Source organism: Notothenia coriiceps, unplaced genomic scaffold (assembly GCF_000735185.1).
Source record: "Notothenia coriiceps isolate Sejong01 unplaced genomic scaffold, NC01 NC01_scaffold00029194, whole genome shotgun sequence".
NCBI lineage: Eukaryota > Metazoa > Chordata > Actinopteri > Perciformes > Nototheniidae > Notothenia > Notothenia coriiceps.
This window is the reverse complement of record NW_011361895.1, coordinates 54,614-70,977: the sequence shown is the minus strand read 5'-3', so window position 1 is coordinate 70,977 and position 16,364 is coordinate 54,614. Positions and strand designations below refer to the sequence as shown.

The 16,364-nt window shown below is 39.8% G+C and overlaps 1 protein-coding gene across 1 annotated transcript in view; it reads right to left on the bottom strand.

Moving 5' to 3' along the window:
- bcas3 (BCAS3 microtubule associated cell migration factor) overlaps positions 1–16,364 on the bottom strand; it is a 118,003-nt gene that overhangs the window by 82,827 nt on the left and 18,812 nt on the right. The window contains exons 5-7 of the mRNA XM_010786460.1: positions 16,006–16,089; positions 11,981–12,151; positions 8,266–8,359 (exon numbers count right to left, since the gene is read on the bottom strand). Coding sequence (XP_010784762.1) covers positions 8,266–8,359; positions 11,981–12,151; positions 16,006–16,089 — 349 coding nt within the window. The remainder of the gene's footprint in view (positions 1–8,265; positions 8,360–11,980; positions 12,152–16,005; positions 16,090–16,364) is intronic.

The window sequence follows — 16,364 nt, the reverse complement described above, 5'->3', positions numbered from 1 at the left end:
CTAGCACTGGTTTCGTAGTGCACTGATCGATTAGGCTAAGCTAACCTGTAGCTGCTCCCTACACACTCACAACACTTCATACAGACATAAATAAAGCAGCTGTCTTCGCCATACAGGAAACACACATTTAAAACGGTTTTGCCTGACATTTTTGTGTACACACAAGCATTCATCAATGGTTCGGAAAGTGGCGCTGTACCTTAATAATATAAAGGCTTGTATTTGCGTGCATTTGATGTTCGGAAAGTGGCAATGTACTGAGAGTGGAGGTGTCCTGAGATTAGCGCCTGCAGGCAGGCTCCATGGACCTGTCAGCTCCGGACTGCGCAAAATGCATACATGAAGCGCTACGTCATGAACGCAAGAAATCTACCCTCGTGGGGGCGCGCTCATGTGATTGGCTTAGAATTGAGGAGACATCTGATTGGCTATAGATAGAAAAAATTACAAGTACGAATCGGGTGAGCGTCAGGGGAGTCTCAAAAAACCCACACACGAATGCACAGCGAATCCGTGCACAGAAAGCGGTTTGTGTTTATAGGTCCAGAGGTTTTAAACGCAAAACAAATATGTGTGGATCAAAAATACACATTTTAAACTTTTTTCTGTATTTGGATTGTATTCACATGAATATGAAGCGGAACACATTTGTGTGTGCATTGATGAACACAAGTGTGAATCCTTTTGCGAATCATGAAATACAAGTGTGAATCCTTCTGTGTGCATGTTTGTATTATGAGACTGTTCTGAGCCCATAACAATCAGTCATTATACAATGTGTCTCCCGACGTCCATCCACTTGCCAACAACTCTCTACTACAATGCTTTACTTTCTAATTTTCTTTGATCACTATAGAAAAAAAATAATCCTGTAGAATGAAGCAGCATCTGTAGTGACAAAGATCAGAAAAACTGCAAACGTCTTGCCTGTCCTAAAATCCCATCATGGGATGCCTGTTAATTTTTTTTATTTGATATTAGCATCCTTTTATTTGTCTTTAAATCACTCCACATATCAGCACCTGAATTATTTTTCAGATGTATGCTCACTATAGATCACTCAGGTTCTCTGACACTGATTCTTTCATTGATTTCAAAGGTGAGGACAAAGACGTATAAGGAGGAAGTTTCCAGGCCCTCGCTTCTGGAATAGCTCTGTATATGTAAGTTACTATTGCTGAACCTAAATTAGTTCTTTTTTAAATAATTGCCAAATTTCCTAGTCAAAAACAATGTATTTGTTGTTGAAGAAACAATAAGAAAATGGCGCATATAAACCAGAACTATTATTGATATGGTTGTTATACAATTTTGGCAAAGATTGAGCTATCTGACGCTTGAAAAAACTTGTTTGTGCTCTATGGTCATTATAGTATGTACCTCTATTAATGTTACTTATTTAACTCAAATGTATATGTTTGTAACTTTTCTACAGGCATAAATGCTGATACCAATGTATTTGTTATTAGCAAGGAAAAGCTATCAGTCTGGACAAACTTATCTTAACTGTCATAGTCCCATTAAAATTAAGAAAAGTATGATTCAGAAGAAAAACAATTTTGATTAACTCAGATTTCTGGTATCTTTAAAGAGCAACTAAAAAACCTGCTGAACCACCCTGAGGCTTTTTCTACCTGGCCTTTAAATATTCATCTATACAAAAAGTTTGAACACTGGCACACTCCACTCAGAGAAGAGGGTAGGTGTCCGTCATTATGCCCCAAAAATGGCAAACTCCCAACCGTCTTGGTTTTACAGGTTTTTCTAAACTCTCCTTTACCCAAACCTCATCCATTCTTTCTAGGAAAAGAGTTTGATGTCACTGGAATAGACCGGAACGTTGTCTCTTTTTGACAGGGCAATACTTCTATGGCTTTAAAGCTCATCATACGTAAAAGGGACACCTTAGTGGTCAAGTAAACAAAGCTTGACGTTTCTGAAGGCGGGCATTATTTTAATTGAGATCTTTTTATGAAGGATTTCCAATAGCACACAGGATAAACATGCTGCATGAGGAGGTGAGAATGTTCAGGAAGCCTCTGTTTCTGAAAAAGTTCATCCGACAAAGCCACAAACCCAATTTACTGCACCTAATCTAAATTCCCAGTAAATCCTACTACCTTTTCTTTGTTTTTTATTCCTGTAGTTTTTCACCATGGAACAAACATGTTCTCACAGCAGCTTAGAAAGACCTTTGACACTAGGGCTCTTTTGATGTCATGTTTAAAAAGCCCCAAAACAAATTGCTCCTGTCCACAATCTACTGATAAAGAATTAGGGCCTGTGATCAGCCCTTAATCCCTCTTCTGAGCAAACAGGCAGACAGTGAGGCTTGAGAGGTAAGCCCCTTGCATTAACACAGTCTCTTTTTAAACATTTTCAGGGTTCTGTTCTGCTCTGTTAACGAATCAAATCCCTTTAAAAATGTACAACCACTACTCTTAGGTAAGATGTCACAATGCTTGGATTGTCCATTGATTTACTGGAGAGCTGTGTGTGTGACAGCAATACAACAAGTGTGGGACAACATGGATGTTAAGTTGGACTAATTTAAAGTTGTGCAAAACACCCTTTTTTGGGTTTGTTTTGAAATAAATTGGAATCCTCAAAAGCATGCAATATATTTTGTTGCAAAAATATGTTTATAGGGTAGCTGTTGCTCAGGGGGTAAAATGGGCAACACCACCCAATGAGAGGGTCAGTGCTTCCATCCCCAGTCAATATGTTGAACCCCTCAAAGCGCTTTACATAATCCATTCCGTAACGTGCCACTGGCTCAAGGTAACTAACATTCTCACACATTAACGCACAGACAACTCGGGGTTTTCTAAGGACACATCCAAAAAGTTAGGGATGGGATAGAACCCAGAACCTTCGTTTGACCGCACTGCACGTTTAAGTGTCCGGACACGTAACCCTAAAACACTCCCGTAAACTAATCTAAGGTATTGCAGTGTATGTAAGTTGCTTTGGATAAAAGTGTCAGCTAAAATAACATGAAAAAATAAATCAAAGAAAAGTTGATTCTCTAATAAAAGTCAGGGCTTTGGTTTGGACGGACAAATAAATGCAGCCCTTCAAATGTAGACAAAGGTGCTGCCAGTAACTACTTCTGTTAAAGAATGGCATGGCATCAAGTTATTCATTCCATCAAATAGTTTTGTTGTGGGGCATAATAAACATTGCAAGATGTCGGTCTTTACAAGTTGCTTTCTTATTGAGCTAATACATGAAATAAAAAAATAAAAAAGTTACATTTACTGATTTTCCATCCGGGTCACTCATCACTGTAATTCCTTGGACACTGTTGTCAGAACAGACAAACAAGGACTAAATTCTTGAGAAAAAAAACTCACCCCATTTCCAAGCCACCCACCTACATACATAACTACATGACTTGTGTGTTACCACATCGCGTGGGCTGCCGATGACTCCACACTGCTGAGGTGTCTGGGGTGTTAGTGGGTGTCTGGCAAGGGGGTGGCTGGGGTGAATCTTTTTCGGCCAAGCTTTCCACAGAAGTCACAGTCATTGGCGTACATATTTAGTTTTGACCGTGTAAAGCCCTGTGTCCACATAGCGTCTTTTTGTGGCAGAAAAGCACTGGATAACCTTCTTACAGCGATCTATTTGGGCTACTTCATAATTGTTTGACATTGTTTTTTCACCATGAACACCAACCTAAAGATTCTTCCTCTCATACTTTGTATAAACAAGTTAGTTAGTTAAAAGCGCTCAGTCTGACAGCCATAGAGCAAACGATGATCTGCGTACGTTAATTACGTCTTGTGTTTCAATACATGGCTTTCAAGTAAATTCTTGGATGGACCTTCTGTCTCTGCTAGCATAAACAGGGCAGAATAGTTCTGTGAAAATTTGAAATCAGAAAACATAACTGAGGTCCCAACAAACCTAGCTTTGACACTCAAGGGTAGACATTAGGATCACTCTTAAATTCATATTATATATATATAATATATATTATTATATTCACAAACATTACAATGTTTACACTTACTACTTATAGTGAAAGACGCACGACAAAGAGCCGTGCAGAGTGGCTGTTGTAAATCACAGCAGAGCAGGCTGTGATTGCTAATTACTACATTGGTTTGGAGACACAACTCAATCCATGCTCAACGTGTGGCTATAAACGTGTGGCCGAGGGGAGCTGCTTGTGTGCGGGAATTCCCCTTGTGTTCAACATGTGCGTGTGGGTACGGGGGTTTTTCGGCGACGGACTGGTTTCTTTCACACATCAGTAGAATGGAGAGAGAGAGTTATTACACCGTGGAGAGCTGGCTTCATGGCACAGCTGCCTCAATGGTCAGCCTCTGCAGGCCAGGCTATTCATTAGACCGTCCTGATACTAAACCAGGGATATGGTTAAGGGGACAGTTCTGTGTGGGGAGACATTCGGTCTTGATACATCTGCCATCAATTTGATTGGTATTCAGAAAACTTCCATATTCATAATATTGCAAGGCTACACAAAATAGAGCTCACATTATTTGGGAAAATGTAATATTTTATACTTCTACATTGTACTATTTACTTCAATTCACTTATTCAAGATCTATTGGAGTTTACCAGAGAACTCCAAGTTACTTTGCCTGTTAAATCCTTCTCAAATATGCATTATGTTTACGTAAATGTGACAACAATTGAACTGTCACTCTTATTCTGACTTAAAATGGCTTTTATATAAACTTTACTGCTTTTTGCACATCTGATTTGATGCATTTTGTTGTCTCTGTACTATGTATAATGACCATTATATAGAATTGTATGTAATTGTATTTGGGCAGACGTAGCTCAGGCTATACGGACTTGGCTTAGGAACCCAAAGGGTCGCTGGTTCAAGTCCTGATCGGACCAATATAATATGGAGTACTGGCAATACTGGCAACGGGAGAGGCGGACAAACTGGCAACCTGTTTGCTGCGACTTCTCTCAATATAGCAGAATATAACATATACTTATTTATGTATATGTATTCAGACCTACTGTGTATATGTCCTTTGTGTGTGTATAGTACTGTGTGTAATAACAACTGAGTCAACTGAATTTATAAGGGTCTTCTTCTTGCAAAAATATGTCAACCCTCTTAAATAAGATCATTGAAAATTGTGACTCAATAATAAATATTTTTAATTTTGAAACTGCACTTGATCCAACTGAGTATGACTACAAACATAGAGAGAATAAAGGGGTAGGTGACTTGCATGGTTGCTGGATCAATCACTCCATCTAGTGCCAGTCCTACTCAAAAGTAATGCACACGTTGTTGGACAATAACTCTGCCATCAAAACATGAGTGTATTTTGACCTTGGCATCGTACCTAATAATCAAGTCAAGGATCATTAAAGACGGGTGAAGAGGACGAGATGTGAAAGAAAACAAGCGCACACATATTGCAGCCGTTAAAGAGAGCGCTTCGCCGCTGCACTTCATCTGCTTCCCTCTAATTAAACCACTAGGAATAGATCCACAGATCCACCGAAGTGCCGCATAGCGCCAGCCGCCACACCAAGAGCTGGCGGCCTCCAGTCCGCCCTCTGTAGAGCTTCCAACACACAGAAGCCACTGGGGTTTTATACATAACTCTTCCCGGCCAGAGCTCCAGGGCTTTCCAGGCGCAGTTTGAGTCATATCATTGTTTCCTGCTAAGTCTATCTTTCTTGTTTCTGCCATGTTTTGCTTGACCACTGTAAAAGCAACTTCCCCAAACTTCTTGGAAAGATTTCAATAGGAGCCAGACCAATGAACCCGTCGCTCAGGATTTGGGCTCGGATCAAATCAAGAGGCCTCTAATTATGGGACAATCGCAAGCTGGCAGCTCAGAGATGAAAATGAATAGAAGAATAAATACTGATTGAAGAAGTCCTGCCATTTGAAGAGTTAAAAGAGTAGCCTTTCCTAATCGTATTACACGCCAAAAATACATATAAATTCAGGGGATATGTTGTCTTTTTTGGCTTCATTTTTGGTTCTGTTTTCAGTAGTTATGTAGCCGTTTAGATTTAGCTCAGTACAATGAGTCAGAAAGATGATAAGTGTATAGAGTTTTAAGTTTGAGTTGCCTTGTAGAAAGGGTCATGGGGAACTGTCAGCTTTAACAAGTACATGGAAACTAACTGCCACATGTGCAATCTTAAAAGTACATTTCTGTTGACAACTAGCTTGGATAAGGAAAGAAAGTTGAAAAAGAGACAGAAATATTTCTGGGAACAATTAATGAAAGCTGACTTAAGACACTTCCAAAACATTGCATAGCATAGTGACTAGAAAAATGGATGATTTGGAAGCTCATATCTCTCATTAAAAACCTCAACTACAGCAAAAGTTAGAAGCTAAAAGGGGACACACTAGACCCCACTGGCAAGAAAGGGCAAGGACCTACAGATTCAAATATTACTGATTCCAAACACACACATTAAGCAAGTTACTAATGCATGTTACGCCTCTGCTTAACTCAACACTCTTGGTAATAGGTGCTTTTTTTGCCGGATTCTCAGCTGATCAATGTAACGATGCTGCATGAAACAGCCATGACATCATCTTCGACGGCACACTCCCTAAATACTTTCACCGACAACTAAACAGCACTTTTTAAATGGACTAAACCTAACCCTAGTTTTGTGGTTATATATTCATATTGTGGACACAATTACAGTTGCTATTGATGCTGGCCTTGCAACCAGAAAAGACAGAGTCATGTTCAGTAGAGCTTGTAATACTATATAGAGAACATATGTAAATACACTAACTCACTGATAAATGATTGGAATCAAGAATGATTTACTCTAACTTAAAATGTTTAATCATTGTATGCTGTTTTGATGGTTTCTACTTTCACTGTTTTCTTTTTAAATGTTTCCTACGACTTTTTGGCTTTAATTTTTTTTGTACGTTTCTTTTTTTTTTTTTAAGTGCCTTTATTTTAGTGACAGCTATGAAAGGGGGAGGTATAAAGCATAAAGGTTGAGTGGCACATTCCACAGCTGTTCATATCACAATCAGTTTTTTAAATGTTTAGCACTAGGTTTTTTCTTTTTTATTAAGCAATGTTTGGCTTTTTTGTAGATATCATGTTTACTTCCTGCTGAAAGGACTACCATGTCCTGTCTTAATTTGTCTGCAATATCATCCTGTTCCTTTTCATAAAGAGCTGCAGAGTTTAGCAATAATCCTCGAAGGATTTTTGGGGCTTGGAGGTCAAGGAGTGAGAGCCATCTCTCGTCAGCTCCATTATTAACAGCACATACACACACAGCACAGAGCATAAAATACATGAACACACAAACACACACGCACACAAGCATACACGCATACACACCAAAGGAGTAACAGGAACATTCACATAGTTTTACAAGATAGCTTTTATTAAGGCAAATGTTAGAGTAAAATACTATGATGAGAGGTGAGTCTAAAATGTAAACATTAAAGCTGCCTTCAGACACTGATTCATGAACTTGTAGATTCCAACGGCATAAAGTAAAAAAAGAAAAGTCATCTTACTTTTGCTTTGTGCTGAATTAAGAAACCTAACCTTAAAGAGTCCCTATTAGGCTTTTGGGGGTTTACCCTTTCCTGTGGTGTGTTATATATGTTTGTGTGTGCATGTAAATGGTTTAAAAAGGCAACAAATCTAAAGGTTCCTCTTCCACACCCTCCCCGGGCCCCCCCCGTTCCTGAAACGCCTCCATTAGACTCCTTTGTTTACTTCCGTAACATTGTGACATACAGTAACTATGTAAAAGTGCCACTTCTATTGGCTAGCGCTCTAACACATTGTATGTGATATGCTAAGAGAGCGGACATCTCTAAGCGGTTGACCAATCACAACAGAGCCGGCCAGCTAACCAATCAGAGCAGACTGGGCTCTGGTTTCAGACGGAGGGTGAACACAAATTAAGCACTGTAAAACATGTAAACATGTCACAGTAGATGCACTAAGTACAAATAGGAACCTGAAAATGATCAAATGGCCCCTTTAAGGTTTGTGCAAAGGGATAAGTTGGGGGAACTCAGGCTAAATGCATGTTCATTGTGAATAATAGAGTATGACTACACCCAGATGAATACATGTGTGTGAGTTGGCTAGTTCAGGACCACTTAGGAGACTAGATAAAGACTCATGTGAATCAAACAAACATCATTTTACACTTAAATGGAAGTGTAATTCCTCTCCTGCCTTCTCTGAACTTGTAAAGAGTCCTTCCTCAGAAATAAAAGTGTGCGTGTGTGTGAGTGTGTCTTACCACTGGGGTTGAATTGCATGCAGGATATGGGTTTGTCATGAGCTGGGAAGTGAGCCACCACTCCCTCTCCGTCCGACTCCTCACTCACCAAGACCTGAAGTAAATACAGAAAAACACACTGAAACTCTTTTTCAAACAATAAGAACATTCAACCCAAAATGGGACTTTCCCCTACCCAAGGATTTATCTTCACATTTGAGTTTATTCTGATATCACCACCACACTCAGCAGTGTTCTTTGACATCACCCTTTGGTGAAATAGCTGAAAGTTAAACTCCTTTCTGAATGAGTCATTGCCCTCTTGTGGATAGAAAATCATTAGCATATTACCTTTGTAAGAAACAAAGGCAAGACAAATACGCACTTTTTTCAAATATGTTTCTTTGTGCTGCATGAAAGGAATTCGGAATCATCAAAAGCTGAGCTATTTTTTGATTATTAATGCTTCATTAAGAGGCTGTACTAAAACCAGTGTGAACCGGGTAAAACAGAGACAAGAGTTTGGACAAATTCGATTTTCTCATTTGTGTATTATTTTGTGCCTGTTTCAGAGAAAGCATATACACAAGGTTAAACCTGGACCCAGTGTTGCATAAACGATGTTATGGAGGACGGCTGAGCATTTTAAATAGGAAACTGGACCAAACAAGAATGAGTCTCTTTAGGGCTTGGTCTCAGACAAGCAAGCAAGATTAAAACGGAAGGAAGAAAGAAAGGAAGAAAGAACAGGACACTTTTATAACAATTCAGGTAGACAATACCAATACAATAGAGGGTCCACCAGAGAAACATGACGAATCGGAGAGTGTTTGTGCCTGTTTCAGCAATTTCTCACTGAACTGAGTTTTGTTCTTGTCCTGTGCTGGTGCTAATTTGGTTGAACCAACTGCAAACCAACAAAACAACCTGTGTATGAATTGATTACAGCCGACAGCTGGTATATTAAAAAAAACTGAAAAATGGCTTATATATATGTATATATATATAAGCAGGGTGGTATGTTGCAGTTCAAAAAGGCCAATGACAGAAAACAGGTGGTGATTAAAAGAATGGTGAAAAGTAATGATTATGTCGTACATATGCCTGGTTAATGTCTCATGATGTTTATATATGTGTGTGTGTGTGGATGCGTTTTGACCTGTTTGCGTTCTCTGTGCTACTGCTACTGTAACACTTTCTAACTCTTTGAGGTACTCTCCATGGACTATTATTTTTCAGTCTAATCTTGCCCTAGCCTCGTACGTGAGCCTCCAACATACTCTTGGTTCTTGGTTGGTGTTGGCAGAAAAGATAGTTGGGGCCCCGAGTTGAACCAATTTCAGGGGACGGTGAACCAGGGCTACTCAAGTGGAAACGCAAAAAAATTGTTCGCAATTGGCTCCTGTAACAACTTTCTACTCTTTGCAGTACTCGCCATGACATTTGATCTGTTAGGCTAACCTTGCCCAAGTCTTGGACGTGAGCTTCCGACATACGCTGCTCTTGGTTCTTGGTGTTGGCTAAGAAGATAGTTTAGGCCGGAGTTGACCTAATTTGTGGAGCTGATAACCAGGGATACTCAAGTGGTAGCACGAAAGACAATCAGAATCGGCCAGGAACAGGCCCTGGAACCACCTTAATTGAAAACGGTTTATGATTCTGCTATTACAAAAGTGGCATTTTAAAGCCTGAAAGACATGAGAATAGCCTGGACTGCCACACTGACAGCAACCAATCTCTATTATATTCCTGCCTTTTACCATTTCTCCAACTATCACACCCCAACCCCAATCTTCATTCACTCTCCATTGCCAGCCCACTCTCTGATTCCTCTCCCTCTACTGTACATTTCTCTTCCGCTTGAAGCTTTTCCCTCCGTGCTAGCCAGGCCCAGTCAGTGTTTATGGCCAGTGTACGGTTACGGTGTGTCGGCTGCTGACAAAGTGCAGGCCTGCTTCTGAAGGCTTAGGTTCAGCTTATAAGACAACACACTCCATGACTACAGCGGGGCCACAGTCGATGTGTAAGAGAGAAGGAATAAGCAGTAAATGTGTGTTTGGTGACCACATCACTGACAAACTGTACTGTGTGTGCTTACACACCTCATTAAAACATGACAGCTACTGCAGTGTGATTAATCACGGTAAAGTGGATACAAGCTTTTAGCATGTCTTTAGATGTTAAAACGAGATCCTGTTAAAGGTAACTGGACTGGTTCTAACCATAACATGGGTTGGATCTAAATTTTAGTGTGTACACTCTCTGTATCCTGGTATATGTACCTCGTTGGGTCTGTGCAGAAGGATGTTTAAGGGCCATACATCCAAATGGAGATAACCTGCCTTTTTTGTAGATTACAGTTTACCACTTTGCAAAAAAAATTGAGAAATAACCAGCATCAACCAATCTGAGAAAAATGTGATTAGATATTTGATACTTTTATCAAACATTATGCTGAGAGAAAATACTTTTTAATAAAATAATTACAATATTACGTTTACATTATAACTATTATGTTCTTAAAATGTTGGTAGCTTTTTGCCATATTGGTCAAATGTCAATGGCATTAATATATAATGTTAATCCAAAGAGTTAAACATTTTGATTTCAAAGAACAAAGACTGGACCCTGTATATAACATTGTTTTAGGTAATTTAACTCTCCTCTATTCACTACTTGCAATTTTGAGGTGAAAATTATATATACAGACCAACAGAGTCTTTACATGCAGCAAATATATGTGAGGCCTTTCATCAAGTTGTGCGGGTTTAGGTGAATGGACCCATTCACCTAAACCTAAGGGTCCAAGCCAAAAAAAAAAGCCAAACCTTGGATTCCCTGTTTCAAATAAACCCGCAGCGGCCAAAGTCATGTTTACCAGGTCACACATTACAACATCCAAGAGGCAAATAGCCAATACAAAATTGGTGCCAATTTAGTTTTGGTTATGTGTGTGTTAGTTCCGGAAAAAAACGGAAACAAACAAAAAAAAATCAGTTTAATATAATATAAACATTTGTGTTTTATACTCTAAACCTCTGTTACAATTAAAAAAAATTTTTATGGAGGTCAAAATAACATTGAATAATGCACAGAACCCAAGATAATTTTAATTTTTTAAACAACAATAATTATTACTCAGGATTGGTTTAGAAATCAATATATTTCAATCATAGCTTTTGTTTATGTTATGCGTGTTTTGGTGTATCTTGATCTATATGTATATGAATCATCAATACTGGCTAATTTGTCTTCTTAACACAGATTTTATTTGATTATGTTCCCTTAGGGTGTTTCTAAAATATGGTTCATAAGACTGGGACAGATGTCAGGTCACATTCCTGGACCTTTGAACACCAAAATCTAAACACATGGTCCATGATTCTAAGTTGACGTCTGTGCGGAATATTGACAAATTCCCTGAAGGCGTTCCTGAAATATCGTATTCAAGAGAATGGGACAGACTGACGGAAAACCTGATTACATTAGGCCTCTGGACATCACTGTTGACATCACAGAGACAAAATGAAATACCAAATCTGGCAGTTTTACCTGATGTGAAAGAGACTTTTGATATAGTGCATTGGCCGTGTCAATATTGTGATAAAAATGTTGTATTTTTGACAGTACGAAATTATAAAGTGTCAATGACAATTCAACCAGCAAAATCACGGTGAAAAGTACCAGTATTATTAAATTATACAATACCAAAGGAAAGCCGAAACACTTGACTGACCTGTCCTTCGCCAACACTATGTGTGTCAACGATGGTGACCACCCCTGGGTTGTGGGGGCTGCGGCGGATCACACTGTGAGGTGTGCCCTCCTCATCCGGAGTACCTGCTGGAATGGTGCCTGCCAACTGCGTGACAACTTTACCCACCATTGTCAGGCCTGTCTTTAAAGTCTGAAAGAAAAAAAAGAAAGTATAGAGGCTTACAAATCTAAATCTAAAACCTAATGTCACATATTAAATATTCGGAACACATGTTATAAATTGTATTTTGGAGGTCACTTAGTTTGAAAGCTTTGGGTGCAATAAAAAATGAGCTGCCAAGTGAATGTGCAATCCTGTCTGTGTGTGTGTGTGTGTGTGTGTGTGTGTGTGTGTGTGTGTGTGTGTGTGTGTGTGTGTGTGTGTGTGTGTTAGTAAGGCTCCTCTGTGTCCGCTTAAGGCCCAGCCAGGGTGTCTGGCTCAAACACACCTCTGTGGCTCGATTGAGGGAAATGGATAGTGCTGCTTAAGTGGAGTCTATCTCACCTACTACACTGTCTTGTCTAATGGAGTCCAATGTGTGTGACCGTGTGTATGTGTGTGTGTAAGCGCCAAAGGGGCCCCGGAGAGCCTAATCAGGCATTCAGACCAGGCGGCCCTGTCAATACAGCATGGCGCCTTGCTTTTGTTGGGTCTGAGGATCACCCACTGTCTGTCTTTGCCACTTGGCCTGGCCTTTTGTGTGTGTGTGTGTGTGTGTGTGTGTGTGTGTGTGTGTGTGTGTGTGTGTGTGTGTGTGTGTGTGTGTGTGTGTGTGTGTGTGTGTGTGTGTGTGTGTGTAAAATGCAAGAGGAGCCATTAATTATTAAGTGGGACGTTTGGCTCCTAATTGATCAACACTAATGTGTTTTCTAATCACTGCAGTTGAGGAGTTCTTAGTGGTAGTCCAAACAGGGGCTATTGATCTTCCAGTGGAGGGGGGGAAGGGTCTGGGGGCATTTCTTATTTGATGGCTGACAAAAACACATGAACAATCACACACACACAAACACACAGCTACGGCCTGAAGTCGCCATCTAAACAAATTACAATCCAATTTATGTGAAAGGTCTTTCTCTCTCATACACCCAGGAGAGCCAGGCAACAGCATTGATGTGATACACAAATTAAAGAGAGCAAATTTAGAACAAGCAGTCCAACTGGCCGCACTCTCAATTGTATCTTTCTTATAAACAAAAGCCATTACTCTTTAATGCTACCCACCCCCCGTGTTTTCCTGTCTCTGGACGTCAGCACTAAGAGCCAGCGTGTCGCGCCAGAAGCCAGCAGGAGATACCTTGTCATCCTTATTGAGATATATGGTCCTAAATGAGGAGAGGGTGGGCAAGCAGACTTACTGTCTGAATATAAATACCCCCCAACCATTGTCTACCGCTAACAATTAGACTAACCTGTTAGCAACACAGTGGTCTTCTTTATTACATTATTATATCACGGTATTAAGCTGACGTCCAAGCAACTTACATACACTTTAATACATTGCGCCACATTTTCACTGCATGACTTGCTCTTTTGGTAGCAGTTCCAAGCTGATATTAGAAGGTGAAGTTCACTAACTGTAGACCGCTGATTGGCTAGAGAGAATCAACATCAGCGTAACATATCTTGCTCAAACCCACCAGGCTACTGTTAATAGCCATAGCCGACTATTCACTAACCACACACTTTTGAAAATGTCAATCTGTAAAACTAAGGCCCCGGCCCCACGGGGACGTATACGGTAAAACGCAAACGCAAAAAAGGCTTCCGTCCACACCATAGACTGTCCACACGCAATCTGTTCACACGAGACAGCTCCATTTAGCTCCAACCGCTGGAAAAGCTGTAACTTCCTCCACAAAAGCAGCGATGAAGCATGGTTGTCATGGTTGCCCTTCTGTTTATTCTCCGCAGTGGGGGCCGAGGGAACCGGCCAGAGTTTTTCGCCGGTCAACGTGTATTAAAGTTTAAATCTTCCAGACAAAATTATAAAAGTGCCGGTCAAAGGTCTTCTTTGTTATTTATTGAGCTTTAAAACAAAAAAGCCTCCTCCCTCTCTTCTGACAGCGTCAGTGTCAGTCTCATGCAGCAGCTGATCCAGTAATGAGTGACCCGACAGTAAAAATAAACAAATTTATAACTAGTTTAGGTAGTTTGAGAGGTAATTAAAATAGCTAAGGGAGATGATCTGACTTGAAGTGTGTGTTTTGCTCCGTTCACATCTGCATCACAGCGGGAGGAGATGCAGGTGAGCAGAGCTGCGTGTCTCCGTCCTGTCAGATTAGACTTCACTCGCGTTTATGTCCATATCGAGAGAAAGATAAATAATCTGGATTCAGTGTGCAGTTTACTTTGACGCGGGGGTGAGCAGCAGAGGTGGGGCTATTGCGTCATCATTATCAGAAAATGATCGTATAGGGCGTAATAACAGAGCCGTTGGACCCTCCAGAGCGTTGCGTATGCCGTTCTATCCACCTCGGGACCCGTTATCGTTACCGTAGTTGTTTACTGCCATATTCTGTCGTCCTAGTGTGGCCGAACGGTCTATATGACACTAAACTGTAACGGAAACTACCGTATGCGTCCTCGTGGGGCCGGCGCCTAAGTCGTACGCTTAGCCATACAATTAACAAAGTCCAGACTGTTCCCAGATTGGTTGCCAATATTCAGCCAATGTAGCGTTGAAAATGCTACAACCAAAGTTATACCCAGGCGTCACTAGGGCCATTATCTGAGAATCACGCCTATATCCATTGTGGAAAATGAAACTGAGAACAGGGCCCGGTACTAAAAGTGAGTTGATTCGAGCCGAAACCATGCAATGGGAATGCAGCATAAGAGTCACTGCCGTGTTGAGATGAGTGAAACAAGACCATTGGAGGGAAACAGATTCCACTGGGAAACACAGATAGGCAGGTTGATGAAGTGTCTCATAAGCTCGGCACTAGTCAGCCAGGCGGGCCAGGTGGATCCAATCTCAGTACATTTACAGATGGCGTAGGCGGAGCTAGAAATACTGTATTATGTGCTGTTGTATCTGCGCTAAAGCTTTTAAGACGGACCAAAGGACCTGTAGACAGATTATAGCCAAAGTCTGAACATATACACTTATTTTCAAACTTTTAAGATTAAAGCAAACCAGTTAGAAGACAGTTGTTCTGATTTTCTTAAGGATACATTTCAATGAAGATGGATTAGTAGTAAAAAAAAACATTGTAGGTTTCTTTTAGTGTCGAATTTTAGTATAACAAGTGTGTGTCAGACTGTTTTGCTTCCAACTCCATGTTTGCCCTGAAATTGTATACGATATCCAGGGAAAATGCCAACATTTTGAATGTAAATGGCGATGACAAGGGTTAGGAACATGTTGCGGTTGCTTCAGTTTTTTTCATTTCCATATGCAGAACAATTATATTGAAGCATGCGTTGGCAGTGAAATCCTTGTTCTCAGATTTTCAAAAATAATGCTCTTTCAAAAATGACCAAAAAACGTAGTAAAATGAGAATCTAGTAGATCAAATGTAGGGAATGGCAAAAATGAGAGAGAGAAAAATAAATCAAGTTCATATCTGTTAAGAAAGATAGGAACAATTAGTGATATATAAAAGACAAAACGTTATTAATGACCGTTAATTAAATCCGTTATTTGTAAGGTTTAACATTAAAATGTATTTTTTATCAGTTTTCTTTTTTTTCTGTTTCTGTCTTTTATTCTCTTTTTCTGATTCATGGATTGTTAATTAGTTGTTTCACGTATTTTAGTTTTTACTGTATCTCATTGTGTTACAAATACTAAAATGCTAATAAAAAAGAAAAGAAAATCCAAGACATAAACATGAAACTGCCCCGAAGTTAAAATATAAGAATACATTTTAATATATGTAATTTAATTAGAATACATTAATTTAATAAGAATCCATTACAAAATAATAAAAAATATTTTATTTATTGTATAAGACTTGTGTACCTGTGTGCTGAAATGAAACTCTGTAGGTAATGTTACTCACTTTAGCTGCATTGATAACTGTAGCTGTATAGGACTGTGCATTGTCACCGCACGCTCCTCCACGGGACTGGTGACACCGGATCAACTGCAAAAGAATCGAAAAATTTACAGATAAATAGAATAAGTCTACCAAAAATGTAAGAAAATAAAAAATGTGGGGAAATTAACTCAGGAAATTGGGTTTGCTTTAAAAGAAACATTACCCAACCAAAAAACCCAATCTGAACTGATTTAATTTAATATCACTGAAGTGGCTCCATACCAGTATTACTTTGACTGCTCCAAAAGATTTGTCATTTCTGGAAATCCTTAGGCAGTCACACAAACGGTGGCCCCTGCTGTCAATTACCAAGGCACACA